This window comes from Lactuca sativa, chromosome 8 (genome assembly GCF_002870075.4).
Source record: "Lactuca sativa cultivar Salinas chromosome 8, Lsat_Salinas_v11, whole genome shotgun sequence".
Taxonomy (NCBI): domain Eukaryota; kingdom Viridiplantae; phylum Streptophyta; class Magnoliopsida; order Asterales; family Asteraceae; genus Lactuca; species Lactuca sativa.
The window spans coordinates 102453981-102477451 of NC_056630.2; the positions used below are offsets into that span (position 1 = coordinate 102453981).

At 36.5% G+C, this 23471-nt stretch overlaps 1 protein-coding gene across 1 annotated transcript in view; it reads left to right on the top strand.

Annotated features, from left to right (window-relative positions):
• Positions 1–288: 288 nt before the first annotated feature.
• LOC111894817 (2-alkenal reductase (NADP(+)-dependent)) overlaps positions 289–23471 on the top strand; it is a 37568-nt gene continuing 14385 nt past the window's right edge. Inside the window, exon 1 of the mRNA XM_023890912.3 lies at positions 289–664. Coding sequence (XP_023746680.1) covers positions 428–664 — 237 coding nt within the window. The 5' untranslated portion in view covers positions 289–427. The remainder of the gene's footprint in view (positions 665–23471) is intronic.

The window sequence follows — 23471 nt, forward strand, 5'->3', positions numbered from 1 at the left end:
ACATGAAAATATTTTTGTAAATTAAAAAATTATACCAAATTTTCATGGATTGAATTGACAAGCATGAGATACTTCTGGACCAAAACAAAGAGGTTCCTGAAACCATTTTGGAGGTAGTGTCGATAACAACATATGGTAACATGACACCATAAGATGTGTATGTATTCATTTAGATATACGATACTCGACCGATACAACGTTATACATAGTTTAAACATATTTTTATTTTTTATTCGTATAAATGAACCATGCAGATAAAGACTTTTATGGCAAGCATGTAAGAAGTACGATGGTCCAACTCCACTAACTAAACAACATACCTCTATTATCCACACATTTCTTACCTACAATTTGATTGATATTGAACCCATTCATTTATAATCTCTTCTGTAGCTGACGCTTTGAAGGTAGATTTACTGAGACAAAAATGGAAGCATTGAAGAACAAGTTCATCACCATAAAATCACGTATAGAAGATGAACCACAAGAATTCATGTTTGAGATCAAGACTCAAACAATTCTTGGGTTGCTGGAACCTGAATCTAATGATGTTATCGTTAAATGCCTATATATATCAATCGATCCAGCTCAGATAAACCGCATGAAGAAGCAAAGTTCTTCGCAGACTTCTGTTGCACAGGCATCTGAAATCACACCTGGAATGGTAATGTATGGACATTTTACAATCATTCATACATGTTTGAATACACGTAGCTAAATAATTAATTCATATTATAGCAATATCTCATTCGTTGAAGCTTGAAATAAATAAAAATCAAAATAATATTTTATTTTCAATATCGCACATGGTAATTGAGCCAAAATCGAATAGAATACAAATATTTTCTTGGTTTTTTTTTTTTTTTTTTTTTTTTTTTTTGATAAACCGATTCAAATCTGTTTTCACTAAATTACTTATATATCTTTTTAAATAATTTAAATAAAACAAAATTTAGAAAACATGATTAATGATGTGCAATGTTCTTATTTTTCTCGTGTTTTCACATATTTTTTGTATTTTCGCATAAGTCTTTCTCTCTCTCTCTCTCTCTCTCTCTCTCTCTCTCTCTCTCTCTCTCTCTATATATATATATATATATATATATATATATATATATATATATATATATATATATAGGGGAGGGTTAAATTAAGAAAAAAAAGGGTTGAAAAAAAGGGAATCATTCTCAGCCAATCATTTATTTTTGTCGCAAAAGTTTCCAATGTACCGAAGGAAATGGGAAACGAATGCACATTTGTTTTCCAACATAACATATTTCCTTAAACTATGTTAATCATTACCTTAATATATACAAAAACATAGTTTTTTTTCGTTTTTTTAATTTTTATAAGCTATTTTTATCAAAAAATGATTTTAAATATACAAAAATTCATGATTTTTTATTCTCTATAAATAGACATCCATATTGATATAGTTTTAAGATAAAATAAAAAATTTATTTTTTTTATATTTTCAGCTATCATTATTCATAAATGAATAACAATGCATCAGGTTTATTACAGTACATTCGTTATTCACTTATGAATAAAAAATATGAGTTTTTTTTTTTTTTTTTTTTTTTTTTTTTTTTTTTTTTACAATTTAAGTATCATTCATATATGAATATAACATATAATAAACATAGTATATTTATATTTTAATATTGGACGATGAATTTACTTGTGAATATTAACATAGTATATTCACTTGTGAATATTAGATAGTATATTCACTTATGAGTATTAAATGATATTTCATATGTGAATATTACATAGTATTACAGGTATATCACATGTGAATATTACAGAATATATTCACTTGTGAATATTAGATGATATATTCACTTATGAATATTACACAGTATATTCATATATGAATATTACAAGGTATATTCACTTATGAATATTGAAGGTATTTTGACAAATATATATAATTTTTATATGTTATTCACATATGAATAACATACAGACTTGCATATTTGTTTTGTGTTTTTAATAATCATATACTGATTCAGGTGAGAAAACATATTCATATGTGAATATAACGTGGTAATTTAGTTTATGCATTTCATCAAACAGTTGGAGTGCAAACAAGTTAACTATTTTAAAAATGTTAAAAACATCAAGTTATCAATTCTAAATCATCATATACTTCCGATTTCGACTTCAGATGCGACATCCTATCTCTGATCGATTTCTCAATTTGATTTTGATTTTCCGAAAATCCGATTGGGAACCTATGAGTACCGATTCTAAGTCCCTCAATGTCGACTGTGACTGCGAGTCCAGAACTCCGATTCCAATTTCATGAGCAGCGAAGAAATTCCGGTTTAGTTGAATAAATCTGGATGATTATTGAAGGTTGGAGGAAAATTTTTGATGATGAACGAATAGTTATCGAATTCTCTATAGTTACGTATTTGAGATTGAAGGTTATTACGATATTTACAAGTTTGCCACCGTGTCTTTTATGCTTAGATTAAATGAGTGGCTGAGAATGATTCCCCCATTCTCAACCTTTTTTATTTTCTCAATTAAACCCACCTATATATATATATATATATATATATATATATATATATATATATATATATATATATATATATATATATATATATATATATATATATATATATATATATATATATATATATATATATATATATTCGTCAAGATGTCATTATCTTGTTTTGAGGTTTTCGTATACTTTATTACAATGTTGTTTTTTTTTATTTGAAATTTCGTCCTCACAATGCTTCCTTTTGGTAAAAATATTCCTATCTTTTTTGTATTGAAACGATATAACATTGGATATAAATTTTAGACAGTTGCAAAAATAAAAGGAAACACTATTTCCTAAATGTTTATTTAACTTGATATTAAACAAATCTTGTAAAATTTGATAATATTGATAAATCAAGAATCACAACTAATAAACAAAGGTAAAGTATATCATTTCAACGATCCACGTTTAATTATTCCAAAATCTATATGAATGGTCAATTGCATAATACTAGTAATATTCTAGATATGTCGGGATTTGAATCATGAACTTTTTGTGGTTTTTTTTGTGTGTTTTATATTATTATTGTTTTTTTAACGCAAGGCCAATCATGCCGAGAAAAGGGGTGAGGAGTTGGCAGCTGAATAGGACCCAATTTTTTTAGGGGTTAATTCTTTTTAATATTGCATTTAAGCCCAATAATAAGTGGTAGTGTACACTCTAGATCCGCTAATCCTCATTTTAAAAAACTTTAGCTTATATAATTTAATTTGTTACACGTTAGGGCCTAAGGGTCTATTTTCCGGTTCATCCTAGGCGTCTTGAATCATCAGGACCGGCTCTGTTGGAACGAAAAATCCGCTAATTCTATATATTTCTACAATGAGACTTGAACCCCCGACTTTAAGGAAAAATGATAATACCAAATACCGCTAAACTAAAAACTCTTTGGTTTTTATGTGAAGTTTAATCTTGAACCACTAGGCTCACATCGCAAAAAAATACTTTTTGTTTTTTATGTGAAGTTTAATCTTGAACGACTAGGTTCACATCACAAAAAAAATAATCCAACTATCATACACAATTTTTATAAATCAACATTATTTCGTTAAAACTGTAAAAATTAGTAGTACTTTTCTCTATTTTTTTTGTTAGATGGTAGCACATGTTTTTATCACTTTGTGAACGCTTTACATGTCCATGTAAATGTCTAGTCTCATCAAGTTATCGGTTATAATACTCTTTAATCTCCCAAATCCTATATTTATTTACATGTATAATTAGGGTTGTAAACGAAATGAACGTTCAACAAACAATGTGTGAACCGTTCGGCGGGAAGTTCATGTATGTTCTTTTATTTAATAAATGAACGAACATGAACACAAATTTTCGTTCGTTTAGTTAAACGAACGAACATGAACAATAGTCTTGTTCGTTCAATTATGTTCGTGAACGTTCATTTATGTTTTTTGTTTACGTTTGTTTATGTTTGTTCATATAAGTTCCTTTTATGTTCATATATGTTTAATTGTATTTGATTACCTTACCATATTATATGTTCATTAATGTTCATATATTTTTAAATTATGTTTATTTAACTTTGTTTTTTATGTTCGTTCGTTTATGTTCGTTTAAAATGTTCATGAACATAAACGAACGAACATGAATAATGCAATTTGTTAAACGGACGAATATTAACAAGAAAATTTATCCGTTTATCCATTCGTGTTCGTTCATTTGTCCGGCTAACTTAAACGAAGGAATATGATAAGCCATGTTCGTGTTCGTTCAGTTTGTTTACAACCCTATGTATAATACTCTCCAAGAATCTTAAATATATGGACTGTTTTTTATATAAAAAAAAACACAAATGAATATTTTCTATAAATTACAAAATAACAAGGAGTAAATTTGGAAAAATCCAAAACTTTTATGCCAAAACTCAAAAAACTAAAACTTTTTTTTTTGGTAAAACTCCAACACTAAAAAATTACTATTCGTAAGTACTTTGGTTTTAACATACATTATAATATAATATTTATGTTAATGTAGGATTATTTATAAATTGAATTTTCAATAAGACATAAAGTTTTAAAAATGAGTTTATGCGGAAAAGTTTTATAATTTTTGATAAAGTCCTAAATTTTTTTTTAACAAAAAATGTTATTATCTTGGGAAAATCATATAATTTGTAATTTCCTTTTAAAATATAAAAAATAAAATTTTCATTAATTTGGGCAAAATATTAAATAATTGAGACTTTTCGTTCAAAAAAAACATTTAGGACTTTATTAAAAATTTTCTTAAAATAATAAGATTATTCTACATATAACCCTATTAAAAATTAATAGAAAAATAATAACATAAAAGTATTGCACTTTATTTAGTGTTTTTTTAATATATATATATATATATATATATATATATATATATATGTGTGTGTGTGTGTGTGTGTGTGTGTGTGTGTGTGTGTGTGTTTAGAAAATCAGACGACACTTGTTAAGAATCAGAACAAATCTGATGTCACTTGCCAAGTTCTAATGAACGTTATTAGGAGTAATGCGGATAACATACAAAACCAAAAAACACACAAAAATACAATATTTAAGTGGTTCGTTCAAGGTGACCTACGTTCATGGGCAGGATGAGAGTATTCTTTATTTATGATCTCTTAAATAGAGATTACCAGTATAATTCAAAAAAGATACGTCTATCAGTCTATAATCAAAGACACATTCAATGACTAGCAAATATCCCTATTTATAGTTAAGTGATCAGACCTAAAACTCTAATGGGCCAAGCCTTTTGGCCAATATGCACATAAAATCACAATCTGCCATGCATCAGCTTCTGAAACATTCACCTTTGATTTACATTGCATGAGCATCAAAACACACATTATGGAGCATCATGATCCATAGTGACTCATCATAAAGCAAGTGTGATACATCAAGATCACCATGGCTCATCAATCGACATAGTAGCACATCAAGTAATAATTGTTGAGCATCTTCAACTTTTGAGAAACCTTGTACAATCTTGAGCATAATAGAGGAGTTTCACATCATAAGTGGCTTATCATGGATATCATGGCTCATCAAGTAACACATATGGCACACCTTGCACCAAGATGAGGCATCTTGTGTAAGGAATGACACACCTTCTCCATGGGTGGCACATCTTCCTCCAAGATGGTGCACCTTCCTCTATGTTGGTACTCCTTCTTCACAAATGGCATACCTTTTGTCAATATGGTGTATATGGCACAACCAACATCACAAATGGAGCAACTTGACCTATAGTGGTGCATGTTGCTTCCCAATGGCACACTTTGTCTCTAAAGTGGCACATCCATGCTAATGACGGCGCATCATGATGATGAATAACATATCCTTGCACCAAGGTGATCCATTCCATTCCCACGTGCTCCATACCCCCTTCAAGTGCACCATACCCTCTTTTAGAATATATGTCCCTTTATCACTTGATCCGTTCCTTTGTTAGATGATTTATTCCCTTACCTAATGATATGTTCCTTTGTCACATGCTCCAAGAATCCTAAGTGTTGGATTGATTTCCAAGTGCTCCATTGAACTTAAATGCTCCATGCGAATGCTCTAAACGTTTAAGTCACATTTAACAATCTCCACCTTGACTTGAGCATCCTCTGAACTTCACCTTGAACAAGAACCTCCTCCCCTTTCATGCCATCAATCCGCAAAGGGGTTACTGTGACATCCCCATTTTTCTCGACCAGAAAAGACCGATTTCATTTATGCTTTTTAAAATAAAATCAGAGTAATCTTTCAAAAGGTGTTGCAGAATTTGTCCCCAAAACAAAATGTGATAAACATTTATCAAAACATTTCTTAAAGAAATGTATTTTCGTTTCATTATAAAACTCGGGATGTCCACATCGATACAGACCAAAAGCATAAACAGAACTTACATTCATTTACACTCGTGATTTACATCTCCTTTAATCTCTTAGTGTAATGTGGCTTCGTATTGACACCTGTGATACAAATAAACTGAGTGAGTCAGGCTTGGGAGGCTGGTGAGCATATAGGGTTTTCAACCCACAAATAATAAATTTATTAATTTTTTTTATCAACCAACAATAAATTTATTAATTTCATCAACGAGCAATAAACTTATCAACCCACAATAAATAAGTTTATTGTGTTTAAACATCAAACAATCAACACAATTCCCCATCCCCATTATCCTCTTTATTCTTAAGGATCCACCCTAAGAAATCAGCTTTTCCTCGTTCATTTATTCGTAAGGATTAACCTAAGGAATAGATACGAATTCATCTTTGCCTATGGCGTAGCTGCTAATGTTATTTATTAGGCGTAGCTGCCTATAACATCATTTATTTTCTATTAGGCACAATTGCAATTGTTATTTATTAGGCCCAACTGCAAATAACATCTTTTATTTTCTATTGGGCATAGCTACAAATGTTATTTATTAGGCGTAGCTGCAAATAACATCTATATTATATTTCATCTCTCATTCTTTATCTACCCATGTTTTACCCAACATATTTGTAGATATAAAATACGTATACAATTTAGAATCTGTATAAAATAATCTTTCATCTACCCATGTTTTACCCAACATATATGTATATATAAAGATACATGTACAGTTTAAAATCTGTATAAAACATTCATTCATCATCCATCTCAAATAAACAAACAACATATATACATAACACGTATTTTATATAAAATACTTCATATATATGTGTAAGATGAAATGTGACTATACACTCACTTGATAAGATAACGATTGGACAACACCTCGTCTCTTAAAACAATCGTTTCTGATAAAACCGGGATGTTTTCCCAAAAAACGGGCTTTATGCGGGCAGAGTTTCGGCTTGAAACTCTTTTTCTCGGGATTTTCGGGGCGTCGGGACTTGCTTCGGGTGTCGGGATGTTAACGGGACTTCGGGGGGCTAAAAGTAGGCTTAATGATGAGAAAAGTAGGAGAGAGGTTGAGAAATTAGCAACCAAAATTGGCTGTCTTCGATTTCTATTTATAGGGTGAAAATTTGAGGTTCACCTCGTGAACCAAGTATGTTCACCTCGTGAAGGTCTCGAAGTTTGTGTTCCGAACTTCAAAAATTCATATCTTTTGCATACGAACTCCGTTTTTGACGTTCTTTATATCCACACGTAGGTGAAATTAGGCTCTACAACTTTCGTTTAGACTTCGTCGGCTAATTTTAACTTCATTTTTATTATTATATTTTTAACAGGCCGGGATAGGAAAAGTCTGTTAAAAATTCATAACTTCTTCATCCAACGTCCGTTTTTGACTGTCTTTTTACCGTTGAATTACTATCAACAAGATCTTCGATTCTCATTTAGGTTGTTTCGGCTAAAAATCACTTGATCTCAAATCCGAACTTCGGCTTGCATACTGCTAAGCTGAAACTTAGAAAAATCATAACTTCCTCATACGAAGTCAGATTCGGACGTCCTTTTTATGCACGCTCTCGGTTTAACGGAATCTATGACTTTAGTTTAGATCACTAAGGCCAAATATCGCTCAATCATAATTTCACTATTTACGTCGCACTGTGTCGTGTCGGTTTTGTCGCGAAACTTCGACAGGTCATAACTTCTTCGTTATAACTCGGATTTCGACATTCTTTATATATATACGAAATCCTTGTCATGACCACTACAACTTCATTAATATTATTCATTATAAATACTCTTCTATCAAAAAAGTCATTTTTGACGCTTATCGTCTCTAAATTGACTAGCCCGGATCTGCGGGCGTTACAATTATCTCCCCCTTAGGATGATTCCGTCCAGGAATCATCAACGAAATAAGACTTGTATAATGATCCCATAAGTTATCTCTTTATCCTAGGTAATAACAGTAACTTCTATGTTTCCTCGAAAAAGTATCTGACTCGTGGACTTCTCGATAGCCGGTAGTGCTCAATCCTGCATCTGCTCTTCGTACTATGTTGGAATTTCAATCGTAACCTTCGATTTACAAAATAAATCCTTATTGAGGACTCCTTTTTCTTCTTAGGATAAGTACTTTCCTTTATCTATTGTAACAGACCGATGGGTCATGTTCCAACGACCTCTCATCGTATGAAGCAACGTTTAGACTCAAGTCTCTTAGAGTCAAATTCCAGAATGGAATATACCTTCCCTCATATTCTAATGTGATATACAAACTTCTTTATCAACGAGCGCAATGCTATCGGTCGCATTGATTTCAATCTTTTGACCTCCGTTAGATGTTACATCGAACTTGGTTATCTGAACCACGTAAGAAAGTCATCGTAGTCAGACTCAATTTGATATGACCACTAGGGTCAGTGTAACACCCCCCTCTGGCACGTATCACAATATTGTCCGCTTTGGGCCACTCGGCACGAGGACTTCCCAGGGGGTCACCCATCCTGGTACTACTCCCGCCTGAGCACGCTTAACTGCAGAGTTCTTATGGGATCTGCTGCCCTCACGGCTTTAAAACGCGTTGTGATAGGGAAGGTATCCACACCCCTTATAAGGAATGCTTAGTTCTCCTTCCCAGCCGATGTGGGATCAGATCTAACCAACTTTCACCCCCCATTATAGGGTTCGACGTCCTCGTCGAACACATCGGCCCGTGCCCTAGCTCTGATACCATTTGTAACATCCCCCTCTGGCACGTATCACAATATTGTCCGCTTTGGGCCACTCGGCACGAGGACTTCCCAGGGGGTCACCCATCCTGGTACTACTCCCGCCTGAGCACGCTTAACTGCAGAGTTCTTATGGGATCTGCTGCCCTCACGGCTTTAAAACGCGTTGTGATAGGGAAGGTATCCACACCCCTTATAAGGAATGCTTAGTTCTCCTTCCCAGCCGATGTGGGATCAGATCTAACCCACTTAATTGTAACGCCCGTAGATCAGGGCTAGTCAATTTAGAAACAATAAGCGTCAAAAATGACTTTTTGATGGAAGGTTATCTAGAAGGATTAATCTTAACCAAGTTGTAGTATATGTCACAAGGTTTCCGTGCATATAAAGAACGCCAAAATCCGAGTTATAACGAAGAAGTTATGGCCCGTCGAAGTTTCGCGACAGAACCGGCACGACGCAATGCAACGTAAAAAGTGAATTTACGTTAGAGCGGTATTTAGCCGAAGCAATCTAAATGAGAATCGAAGATCTCATTGTTGGTATCGAAGCGATAAAAAGTTAGGCGAGAACGGACGTCAAAAGAAGAAGTTATGAATTTATAACGAAAGTTTATGTCGCGGCCTATTAAAAATAATTAATAAAAATAAAGTCAAAATTAGCCGACGGAGTCTAAACGAAAGCTGTAGAGCGTAGTCTCACCTTCGCGTGGATATAAAGAACGTCGAAAACGGAGTTCGTATGAAGAAGATATGAATTTCCGAAGATTATTAAATAATTTGTATTTATTTTTAATCTTTAATTCGGAAGCATTATCCGAAGGAGTCACCGGTCTGATCCGAGGTACGCGCCGCGTACTCGAGTACGCCCCGCGTACTCCGAAGTGTCGACATTCGCAGCAAGTGGATTCGGATGACGCACGCAGTGACGTTTTTCGGACCAGTACGCCCCGCGTACTGGCGTACGCCCCGCGTACGTGCGAGGCTCAGCCTCTATAAAAGGAATCCGAAGGCAGCCGATAGTTTTGCCAATTTCTCCTCTTCTTTCTCCCATTTTGCATCGGTTTGCGTGCCAGAAATACCCCGAAGCCCCGGTATTATTCTCTAGCCCCGAGGCGAGTCCCGAGATCCCGAAGATCCCGAGAAGTGCGGTTCCCGAGCCGAAGCTCTGCCCGCGAGAAGTTCGATTTTTGAAGAGATCTTCCAGATCTGCTGAGGAATACTACTTCTGCAAGTCGTAGTACTGTCCGATCATCTTCTGATCAAGTGAGTGTATACTACCTTTCATAAACACGATAATAATACAAGTATGGTTTGAGTGTATTAAGTATATTGTTGTTTATATGTGTGGGTGTGTAGTTGCTTTCTTCTAACACATCAATATGAAGTATTTTATACGAAATACGTGTTATGTGTATAGTTTTGTTGTTATGTGTGTGAATGTATATTCACTTTCTTCTATCTCATAGATCTGATTTATTCTCTATGAAATACGTGTTATGTGGGTGTGCCTCATCTATTATGTGGAATAGGTATTGAATGAGAATGTTATACAGGTTTCAAACTATGGATAAAAATATATATTTTTATCTACTAATATGTTGGGTAGAACATGGGGAGACAGTTGATGTGTGATAAACAGATGAGAGGCCCCGATGTTGTTGTTGTTGATCTAGTTAATCAGCGAGTAGGGATCAAATCAAGAGGTCAGTTTAGATCCGTGAGTAGGGATCAGATTTAGAGGTTAGTTTTAGATCCGTGAGTATGGATCAGGTAAAGAGATAAACTTGCTATTAGTCCGGGAGTATGGATTAAGACTAAGTTAATTGTCCCTAGTCCGGGAGTATGGATTGGGCACAGTTATAGATCCGGGAGTATGGATCAGATATGGATTAAGATTAAGATAATTGTCCCTAGTCCGGGAGTATGGATTGGGCACAGTTATAGATCCGGGAGTATGGATCAGATCAGGATTAAGGTATAGTTAATTGTCCCTATTCCGGGAGCATGGATTGGGTACAATTATTGATCCGGGAGTATGGATCAGATCAGGAGGTAGTTTTAGATCCGTGAGTATGGATCAGGTAGTTTTAGATCCGTGGGTATGGATCGGGTAGTTTTAGATCCATGAGTAGGGATCAGGTAAAGAGGAAAAATATTAGATGTGAGAGTTTAGATCGTGTCATTGTGAGGATCAATGGGGTGGGTTAAGAGTTGTCTTTATGTGGTGAAATTGTGCAGGTTTGAATGTTCTATATTTATAAATATATGATGTAACATTGTGGGATGAAAACCCTATATGCTCACCAGGCTCCCAAGCCTGACCCACTCAGTTTTCTTTTCATTACAGGTAATGACACAAGAGTATAAGTCGGCGGACTTGACGAGAGATTTTGGATTATAGATCAGTAGTTGAATAACTATTGTAAGGTCTATATTATGTTGTTTATGCTTTTGGTCTGTAACGAACATGACATCCCGAGGTTTTATTATTTAATAAAAATACATTCTTTTCGAGAAATGTTTTGATAAAATGGTTATCATACTTTATTTTGGGAACAAATTCCGCAACCGTTTTCTTTAAACGATCACTCTGATTTTGAAAACAAAGCATAAACAAATCGGTCTTTTCTGGCCGTGAAATTGGGGATGTCACAGTTGGTATCAGAGCATTAGTTTAAGCGAACTAGGAATTTGTAGGAAATTTCTAGACTTAAACTTAGAATGCTAAGTAATGATTGTGAGGAGTGTGTCTAAAATATGTTAGGTAGTACACCTAAATTGACACAAGCACTAGTTCATTTTAGGAATGATGCCTAAAATGCTTTTATGTGCTAAATGTTTTGTGTGATAGCTATATTGACGCTATTATTTGTTCGGATCTATGGTCTATTGCCGACCAGATCTGGAAACCTTATGTGTTTAGGATTCTAAGCGTACGTCTACGATATTAGAACTAGCATGTAAACGTTTCGGAGTGATAAAGATGATTTGAATATCTATCGTGAATAAGGATCTAATTTCACCTTATTGGGTGTGTAGATCAAAAATGGTGAGAACAAGAAGTGGGGTTGGAAATGCTGATGAAAACAGGAATCAACCACCTGTGGTTGAGCAAGCACCTGTTGTAGCAGCAGCACCAGAGCCGATGACAATGGCTGGGGTGCAAGCGATGATACAGATGATGTTGGATCGCCAAATGGAGGAGACAAGGCGATTACTCCAACAGAATCGTGAGGAAGTGTCACTTCAAGTGGAGGAGCCTGAAGTGAATGGAGGGCATTCAGAGGGAGGTAACTACAGTGGGACGGTTGGACGAGCAGAACCCCCAGTAGTAGAAAGGAATGACCCAGAGAGGGAAAGAAACAGGGATGGGCGTATGTATAAAAATTTCTTGGGCGCCAAACCGCCAAGTCTTTCTGGAAGCCCAAAGCCTGTTGAGATTATGGACTGGATCTCCGAAATGGAGATGGTGTTTGAGAGTTGCGACTGTAGCAACAAACAGAAGACTGTCTTTGCAGTTAGACAACTAAAGACCGGAGTCTTGAGCTGGTGGAAGTTACTGGCAGATATGATGCCTCGAGGGGAAGCCCTGAAGATGTCTTGGGAATCATTCCTGGAGCAGTTAAAGATGCAGTACTGCTCAGAGATAGATCTGATTGATCTGAACAATGAATTCCAGAACATGAAGAAAGGTAAATTGAGCATTGATGATTATGCTACTGCATTTACCGAAAAGATGAAGTTATTTCCATACTTAGTGCCATCTGAACTCTCAAAAATTGAGAGGTTCGCAAATGGACTGCCTGCCGACTTTGGCCCAACGGTCAAGATGGCAACTACTTTGAAGACAGCAGTCCGAGCAGCTAAAAATGTGGAGACCCAGTTAAAGGAAAGGGGTCTGGAGAGAAACGAGGTGGGTGAGAAAAGAAAGATGGAAGGATCTTCAAGGTCCGATGAGAAGAGAAAATTTTCGAAGTATGATTCGAAGAAGCTCGAGGGAGGAGCACAATGGTGTGACAAGTGCAAAAGGAAGCACATTGGTGAATGCTCTAAAGAAATGACCTGCTTTAAATGCGGGAAGACTAGTCATTACGCCAGCAAATGCCCAACCAAAAGAGAAGTTTGCTTTAAGTGTGGCGAAGAAGGGCACTTCAAGCAAAACTGCCCAAGAAGAGAAGAGGCTATAAGGCCAAATGCACCACCAAAACCAAAAGCATTCCGCATGATCCTTGATGAAGCAGATGGCAATGCAAGGAATCAGGAATGAGGATTTTATATCCAAAGATCAAGATATAAAGTAGCGATATGAAAAGTAACATGTGGTGTAGCCTATTAGAGGCATGGTATAGGGTGAACTTGAACTTTTGTGTAACCGTTTCAAGGAAATAATATAAACCCTAGTTTTGCTATCTGATGTGTTGATTGATTATGTGATTTTCTTGTATGGTGACTTGGTCGACTGCGGGACAATACTTGGGACAAGTATGAGTAGGTGTGAAAGGTAGTAGATGCATATACTACCGGAAGCACAGGACTTGCACTTGGATCAGGGAGAGTCACAAGGTTACCAAGAAACTAGTGATTGATTCCATTTTATTCTGGTATGTCATTACCATTGTTTCGGTGATGACTAGTAAGATGGTTCTTGTTCCGACCCTAGTGGTCATGTTTAATTTGAGTTCGACGGCGAGGAGTATGTACGTGGTCTAGAGGACCGAGTTAGATGTAACATCTGACTTAAGTCAGAAGGTTGAAGTTAATGCGATTGATAGTGTCGCTCTCGTTGTTAAAAGAAGTTTGTAGGCAGAAATGCTACATGCTAAAATGTGATTATATCACATTAGAATATGAAGGAAGGTATATTCCATTCTGGAATTTAACTTTATTAAAAAAAACCGAGTCTAAGCGTCGCATCGTGCGATGAGAGGTCGATAGAGCACGACCCATCGGTTTGTTACATTGGATAAAGGAATATATTTATCCTAAGAAGAAGAAAGAGTTCGCAATAAGGACTTATTTTGTAACTCGAAGGTAATGATTGAAAGTCCAAGATAGTACGAAGAGCAGATGCAGGATTGAGCATCAAGGTTATTACTTAGAATGGAAAGATAACTTATGGAGTCAGTATGCGAATCCTATTTCGTTGATGATTCCGGGACGTAATCATCCTAAGGGGGAGATAATTGTAACGCCCGTAGATCAGGGCTAGTCAATTTAGAAACAATAAGCGTCAAAAATGACTTTTTGATGGAAGGTTATCTAGAAGGATTAATCTTAACCAAGTTGTAGTATATGTCACAAGGTTTCCGTGCATATAAAGAACGCCAAAATCCGAGTTATAACGAAGAAGTTATGGCCCGTCGAAGTTTCGCGACAGAACCGGCACGACGCAATGCAACGTAAAAAGTGAATTTACGTTAGAGCGGTATTTAGCCGAAGCAATCTAAATGAGAATCGAAGATCTCATTGTTGGTATCGAAGCGATAAAAAGTTAGGCGAGAACGGACGTCAAACGAAGAAGTTATGAATTTATAACGAAAGTTTATGTCGCGGCCTATTAAAAATAATTAATAAAAATAAAGTCAAAATTAGCCGACGGAGTCTAAATGAAAGTTGTAGAGCGTAGTCTCACCTTCGCGTGGATATAAAGAACGTCGAAAACGGAGTTCGTATGAAGAAGATATGAATTTCCGAAGATTATTAAATAATTTGTATTTATTTTTAATCTTTAATTCGGAAGCATTATCCGAAGGAGTCACCGGTCTGATCCGAGGTACGCGCCGCGTACTCGAGTACGCCCCGCGTACTCCGAAGTGTCGACATTCGCAGCAAGTGGCTTCGGATGACGCACGCAGTGACGTTTTTCGGACCAGTACGCCCCGCGTACTGGCGTACGCCCCGCGTACGTGCGAGGCTCAGCCTCTATAAAAGGAATCCGAAGGCAGCCGATAGTTTTGCCAATTTCTCCTCTTCTTTCTCCCATTTTGCATCGGTTTGCGTGCCAGAAATACCCCGAAGCCCCGGTATTATTCTCTAGCCCCGAGGCGAGTCCCGAGATCCCGAAGATCTCGAGAAGTGCGGTTCCCGAGCCGAAGCTCTGCCCGCGAGAAGTTCGATTTTTGAAGAGATCTTCCAGATCTGCTGAGGAATACTACTTCTGCAAGTCGTAGTACTGTCCGATCATCTTCTGATCAAGTGAGTGTATACTACCTTTCATAAACACGATAATAATACAAGTATGGTTTGAGTGTATTAAGTATATTGTTGTTTATATGTGTGGGTGTGTAGTTGCTTTCTTCTAACACATCAATATGAAGTATTTTATACGAAATACGTGTTATGTGTATAGTTTTGTTGTTATGTGTGTGAATGTATATTCACTTTCTTCTATCTCATAGATCTGATTTATTCTCTATGAAATACGTGTTATGTGGGTGTGCCTCATCTGTTATGTGGAATAGGTATTGAATGAGAATGTTATACAGGTTTCAAACTATGGATAAAAATATATATTTTTATCTACTAATATGTTGGGTAGAACATGGGGAGACAGTTGATGTGTGATAAACAGATGAGAGGCCCCGATGTTGTTGTTGTTGATCTAGTTAATCAGCGAGTAGGGATCAAATCAAGAGGTCAGTTTAGATCCGTGAGTAGGGATCAGATTTAGAGGTTAGTTTTAGATCCGTGAGTATGGATCAGGTAAAGAGATAAACTTGCTATTAGTCCGGGAGTATGGATTAAGACTAAGTTAATTGTCCCTAGTCCGGGAGTATGGATTGGGCACAGTTATAGATCCGGGAGTATGGATCAGATATGGATTAAGATTAAGATAATTGTCCCTAGTCCGGGAGTATGGATTGGGCACAGTTATAGATCCGGGAGTATGGATCAGATCAGGATTAAGGTATAGTTAATTGTCCCTATTCCGGGAGCATGGATTGGGTACAATTATTGATCCGGGAGTATGGATCAGATCAGGAGGTAGTTTTAGATCCGTGAGTATGGATCAGGTAGTTTTAGATCCGTGGGTATGGATCGGGTAGTTTTAGATCCATGAGTAGGGATCAGGTAAAGAGGAAAAATATTAGATGTGAGAGTTTAGATCGTGTCATTGTGAGGATCAATGGGGTGGGTTAAGAGTTGTCTTTATGTGGTGAAATTGTGCAGGTTTGAATGTTCTATATTTATAAATATATGATGTAACATTGTGGGATGAAAACCCTATATGCTCACCAGGCTCCCAAGCCTGACCCACTCAGTTTTCTTTTCATTACAGGTAATGACACAAGAGTATAAGTCGGCGGACTTGACGAGAGATTTTGGATTATAGATCAGTAGTTGAATAACTATTGTAAGGTCTATATTATGTTGTTTATGCTTTTGGTCTGTAACGAACATGACATCCCGAGGTTTTATTATTTAATAAAAATACATTCTTTTCGAGAAATGTTTTGATAAAATGGTTATCATACTTTATTTTGGGAACAAATTCCGCAACCGTTTTCTTTAAACGATCACTCTGATTTTGAAAACAAAGCATAAACAAATCGGTCTTTTCTGGCCGTGAAATTGGGGATGTCACAGTCAGAATATCAATCATCTTCTTAGTTATTACCAAAACAATGGTAACGACATACATGAATATAATGAGACCAATCACTAGCTTCTTGGTAACCTTGTGACTTTCCCTGATCCAAGTGCGAATCATGTGCTTCCAGTAGTATAGATCTCTACTACAATTCACACCTACTCATACCTGTCCCAAGTATTGTCTTGCAGTTCCCAAGTCCTAAAATCACAAAACAATTTAACACATACGAATGTGTCTAATTAATCATAAAAAATTTCCTAGACTCTACTAGGACTTCTTCCATGGTATCTTCAATCATCCATTATGCTTCAACTCGGTTGGTGGTGGAAACACCAAACGATAGGACAACTTCATGGATTATACCAAAAGTTCTTTCCTTCTGCTAATCGAAAGTGTACTCCTCTCGTACTAGACGTATTATTTATTATACACATTCTAAAGGCAAGATAACTCTCTTATGATATCTTCCAATAAGCTTCATTCACTATTGCAAGCTTCCTCTTTTCCTCCGTTTACTTAATTTACTACAAGCCTTCACCATAACGTTCTATACACCAAAGTAGACGTTTGGTGTATCGAGATGAGAATATAGATAGAGGAAGGTTTAGACGTGTAATCCTCCTTATTACTCCGAAAAATTACATGTCAGTTCTAATATCATAATTAAACGTTTAAAATCCTAAGCACATAAAATTTCTAGATCCGGTCGGCAACAGACCACAGATCCAAACAAATAATAGCATATAAGGCAAACATATAACATTTAGTACATAAAAGCATTTTAGGCATCTTTCCTAAAATATACTAGTTCTCGTGTCTAAAATATGGTAGACACTCATCTCATGATCATTAGCATTCTAAGTTTAAGTCTGGAAATCCTACAAATTCCTAGTTCGCTTAAACTAATGCTATGATACCAACTGTGACATCCCCATTTTTCTCGACCAGAAAAGACCGATTTCGTTTATGATTTTTAAAATAAAATCAGAGTAATCTTTCAAAAGGTGTTGCGGAATTTGTCCCCAAAACAAAATGTGATAAACATTTCTTAAAGAAATGTATTTTCGTTTCATTATAAAACTCGGGATTTCCACATCGATACAGACCAAAAGTATAAACAAAATTTACATTCATTTACACTAGTGATTTAAATCTCCTTTAATCTCTCAGTGTAATGTGGCTTCGTATCGGCACCTGTGATACAAATAAACTGAGTGAGTCAGGTTTGGGAGCTTGGTGAGCATATAGGGTTTTCAACCCACAAAAAATAAATTTATTAATTTTTTTATCAACCAAAAATAAATTTATTAATTTTATCAACGAGCAATAAACTTATCAACCCACAATAAATAAATTTATTATGTTTAAACATCATACAATCAACCCAATTCCCTATCCTCATTATCCTCTTTATTCTTAAGGATCCACCCTAAGAAATTAGCTTTTCCTCGTTCATTTATTCCTAAGGATTAACCTAAGGAATAGACACAAATTCATCTTTGCCTATGGCGTAGCTGCTAATGTTATTTATTAGGCGTAGCTGCCTATAACATCATTTATTTTCTATTAGGCACAATTGCAATTGTTATTTATTAGGCCCAACTGCAAATAACATCTTTTATTTTCTATTGGGAATAGCTACAAATGTTATTTATTAGGCGTAGCTGCAAATAACATCTATATCATATTTCATCTCTCATTCTTTATCTACCCATGTTTTACCCAACATATTTGTAGATATAAAATACGTATACAATTTAGAATCTGTATAAAATAATCTTTCATCTACCCATGTTTTACCCAACATATTTGTAGATATAAAAATACATATACAGTTTAAAATTTGTATAAAACATTCATTCATCATCCATCTCAAATAAACAAACAACATATATATACATAACACGTATTTTATATATAATACTTCATATATATGTGTAAGATGAAATGTGACTATACTCTCACGTAATAAGATGACGACTGGACATCACCTCGTCTCTTAAAACAATCGTTTCCGATAAAACTGGGATGTTTTCCAAAATATCGGGCTTTACGCGGGCAGAGTTTCGGCTCGAAACTCTTTTTCTCGGGATTTTCGGGACGTCGGGACTTGCTTCGGGTGTCGGGATATTATCGGGACTTCGGGGGGCTAAAAGTAGGCTTAATGATGAGAAAAGTAGGAGAGAGGTTGAAAAATTAGCAACCAAAATCGGTTGCCTTCGATTTCTATTTATAGGGTGAAAATTTGAGGTTCACCTCGTGAAGGTCTCGAAGTTTGTGCCCCAAACTTCAAAAATTCATATCTTTTGCATACGAACTCCATTTTTGACATTCTTTATATCCACGCATAGGTGAACATATGTTTTACAACTTTCGTTTAGAGTCTGTCGGCTAATTTTGAATTCATTTTTATTATTATATTTTTAACAGGCCGGGACAGGAAAAGTCTGTTAAAAATTCATAACTTCTTCATCCGACGTCTGTTTTCGTTTGCCTTTTACCGTTGAATTACTATCAACAAGATCTTCGATTCTCGTTTAGGTTGTTTCGTCTAAAAATCACTCGATCTCAAATCCGAACTCGAGGTTGCATATTGCTAAGCTGAAACTTAGAAAAATTATAACTTCCTCATACGAAGTCAGATTTGGACGTTCTTTTTATGCACGTTCTTGGTTTAACGGACTCTAAGACTTTCGTTTAGATCACTAAGGCTAAATATCGCTTAATCGTGATTTCACTATTTACGTCGCGTTGTGTCGTGCCGGTTTTGTCGTGAAACTTCAACATGTCACAACTTCTTCGTTATAACTTGGATTTCGACATTCTTTATATATCCAGAATCCTTGTCACGACCACTACAACTTCGTTAAGATTATTCATTCTAAACATTCTTCTATCAAAAAGTCATTTTTGACATTTATCGTCTCTAAATTGACTAGCCTAGATTTGCGGGCGTTACACTTACCACTTGCATACATCAACCAAGTCCAAGCAAAGCTTGAACTTTTGTCTAGATATCATCCTTGTCACCATGTCTTCCAGATTCTCCTTAACACTAGACTTTTGGATGTATAATGTATCATAGAATATGATAGGTTTCTCCACCTTCAAAAGAAGACTATGAACGAGACCAACCGCCATTGATCTTCTTATCTCCAGATCACTTTCATTGTCTGAGTCTATCAATCCAACCAAGTCTGTATGTAGTACATTGGCACCATACCCCAAACAAACATCAAGCATTCCATTCAAGTGCTAGAAGATCCACTTGACCACTTCTTAATGAGCTTTTCCCCATTTGCCTTGAACCACCAAAGAAGTACCAACAAGTTTAGAGTTTTCACAATAGAATGACCTCAAGGCTTTCTCAATTTAGTGAGAAATGTATAACCATCATGCTATTTTATCTCTCCAAATATCCATCCCTGCTATCTTTTTTTTTTCAACTCCTAAATCGTTCATCACAAACTCATTGTTAAGAGACTATACACTGTGATGTATGACTTCATTTCTAATGAATGTCTAAGATATTGCAATAGATACTACAATGGGCCTTATTGGATTTCTTGGTCCTAAAGGTATCCATTCCATAAACTATGGACCTTTTAGATCACACAATAACATTACCAATAGAAAATAATATACTACAGGGGTACATGTAAACTATACAACCTAGGTTCATTCTAATCAATCTATGATATGGAATTCCATAACAATGTACTTAAATTCCACAAAGATTAACTCACATTTGACACGTAAGCATTTTTCTCCACTTCGGGTCTTGTAAACGCTTAAGGTGTCACACTTCCCCTTAATATTGTTAATAATACAAATAAATATATTTAAATGAAAAAATAATATTAATGACATTGTTTAAGGGTGGAGGTGGAGGAGATGGTGATGCTTTTAGCATTGAAATCATGAATGTCATCTTGTATATTTTTACTTTGTATATGGTCATTTCACATTTGTTATTATTGTTTTCAATTCAGAATATTAATACTTAACAATTTAAAAGAAGTTGCATATTTGTAAAATTGTTTATAAATAGTTTAAGGTAAAATGATTTTTCACTTTGTATATAAAATTGTTTAAGGTAGAAATATTACTTTCCAAATCCACTAGATCCACTACAAACATCTATATAGATAGCCCATATCAAAATTCAAAGGAAATAATTACAATATTTTGTTTAATAAAAAGTAATAAGACATGTTTTTTGGATTAATACTTTTGAATTGTAACAACGTAAATTTTCAAAATAAATTTTCATTTCTTTAAAATATAATTCCATTAAAGACAAACCATAAAATCCAAAGTAACATGGTCATAATACAAAAAACGAATCAATCCCAAGATCAATCATATCCGAATCTGCCTGTGTGTGTGTGCGAGTCATGTCGGTGCCTTCCCACGGTCCTCACTAGTACCTGAAACACATTACACATAAACACTGTAAGCAAGAAGCTTAGTGAGTTCCCCAAAATACCACTTATATACATATGCCTTTCCAGGCCATACTCCACACGGCCTTCCGGTCCATGTGTCTCAGGGGACTTCCGTCCCAACCCGGTAAACCTTCCGGTCCTACCGTGTCGACCTTCCGATCCATAACTCGTTGACCTTCCGGTCCACATCATATTGCCTTCCGGCCCATATCATAATGCCTTCCGGCCCATATCAAGCATAACATACATATCACACACATAGCGTATACGAAATAGATAACTCATAACATACAATGCATATATCTCATAGCATACCAGACCTTCCGGTCACACATACGTACCCTTCCAGGTACAGTATAGTGAGAAGACTCACCTCAGGTATCTCGTATGATCTTGCACACGAATCTACTGGTCTAGCCCCCGCCTAAACACATGCAAAATATCCTCAATAAGTAATGGCTCTCAAAGGCTAGATTAAACCCCTTTCTATGATCCTTCAGAAGGGTAAAAGACCATTTTACCCCTCCTTGACTCAAAAGTCCAACTGTTGACCGAAATCCCAAAGGTCAACGAAAGTCAACGATCACAGCTGACCCTACTCGCCGAGTGCACTAAGGTAACTCGACGAGTACACGCCTGTCCTCTTCGCCCCTGGTTTTCCCTTGACTCACTGAGTCAACCCTAACTTCCATGAGTCGACACAGATTGCGAGTCGCGGGGCAACCCGACTCAACTCGTCGAGTCCTCCCATGGACTCGGTGAGTACATACCATGCATTCACTCAAACGACCTTCGGACATCAGATCTGTTCCTCTAATCCATAGATCTGGCCTTTCCAAGCACTATAATCACGTAAAGTCTCAAACTTGATGCACATGCAACAACCATATGACCAAATATGATGATTTAGCCCCAAATACCTTAACCCAAGGTCATGACCTCCATTTTTCTTCATAAAGCTTGAAGAATAAGGCTCTCTGGACCTCTATGGATCCAGATCTAAAGTCTCATAACCAGAAGGGACTATTTGGACCTCTAATCGACTTAGACAAAAGCACAAGAAACCCTAAAACCATAAATCCTTCCCAAAACAGAAGAAGAGTCGAAGTAATACCTCAAATGAAATGGTCTTAGCTTCAAATCTTCAGATTAGCAACCTCCTTTGCTTTCCCTTGACTAGAACCTCCTTCTTCTTGCTAACAACACCACAAAGGTCAAGAATGGCTTCTTCTCTCTCTCAAAACGCTCCGGCACTCTAGGGTTTCTCTCACTGGACTGGTGGCCACAAATGACGGCCATAAGGGCCTTTAAATAGGGCGCAAAACCGAGGAATTAGGGTTTCATTAAATAGCATGGACTCGCCGAGTCCCTCATTAATCAGTCCACTCCAATCGCGATCCAACTCGGCGAGTCGGGGCTCCTACTCGCCTAGTTTCTCTCCAAAAATTTAATATAAAAGAATAACATAATATACCTGGGAATCCGGATGTTAAAATTCTCCCCCACTAGAATCAGACTTCGCCCTCGAAGTTTCTCTCAGCAAATAACTCTGGGTACTGCTCACACATATCTATCTCCGGCTCCCACGTCAGCTCGGACCCCTTCCGATGTTGCCACTGGACCTGAACCAATAACACCTCCTTGTTTCTCAAAATCTTGATCCTCCGATCCCGGATCGTGATCGGCCTCTCAACATAGTTAAGGCTCGCATCCACCTGAATGTCCTCTAGGGGAACCACTGCCGACTCATCAACGATACACTTCCTCAACTGAGATACGTGGAAGGTGTCATGAATCTGACTCAATTCCGTAGGTAGCTCCAAACGATACGCTACTCTGCCCACCCTGGCGGTTACCTTGAACGGACCAATATACCGAGGCCCCAACTTGCCTCTCTTCCTGAATCGGATCACTCCTTTCCAAGGAGATACCTTTAGGAGTACGAAGTCACCGACTTGAAACTCGAGCTCGGATCGTCGCCTGTCAGCATAACTTTTCTGATGACTCTGAGCGGTCAACGACCTCTGTCTGACCTGCTGTATCTGCTCCTTCGTCTGAAGCACAATCTCGGTACTACCCATCACACGCTGCCCTACCTCTCCCCAGCAAATGGGGGTCCGACACCTCCGCCCATACATCAGCTCAAAAGGTGGCATACCAATGCTCGAGTGATGGCTGTTGTTGTACGAAAACTCAGCCAAAGGAAAATACGTGTCCCAACTCCCGCCGAAATCTAACACACATGCCCGGAGCATGT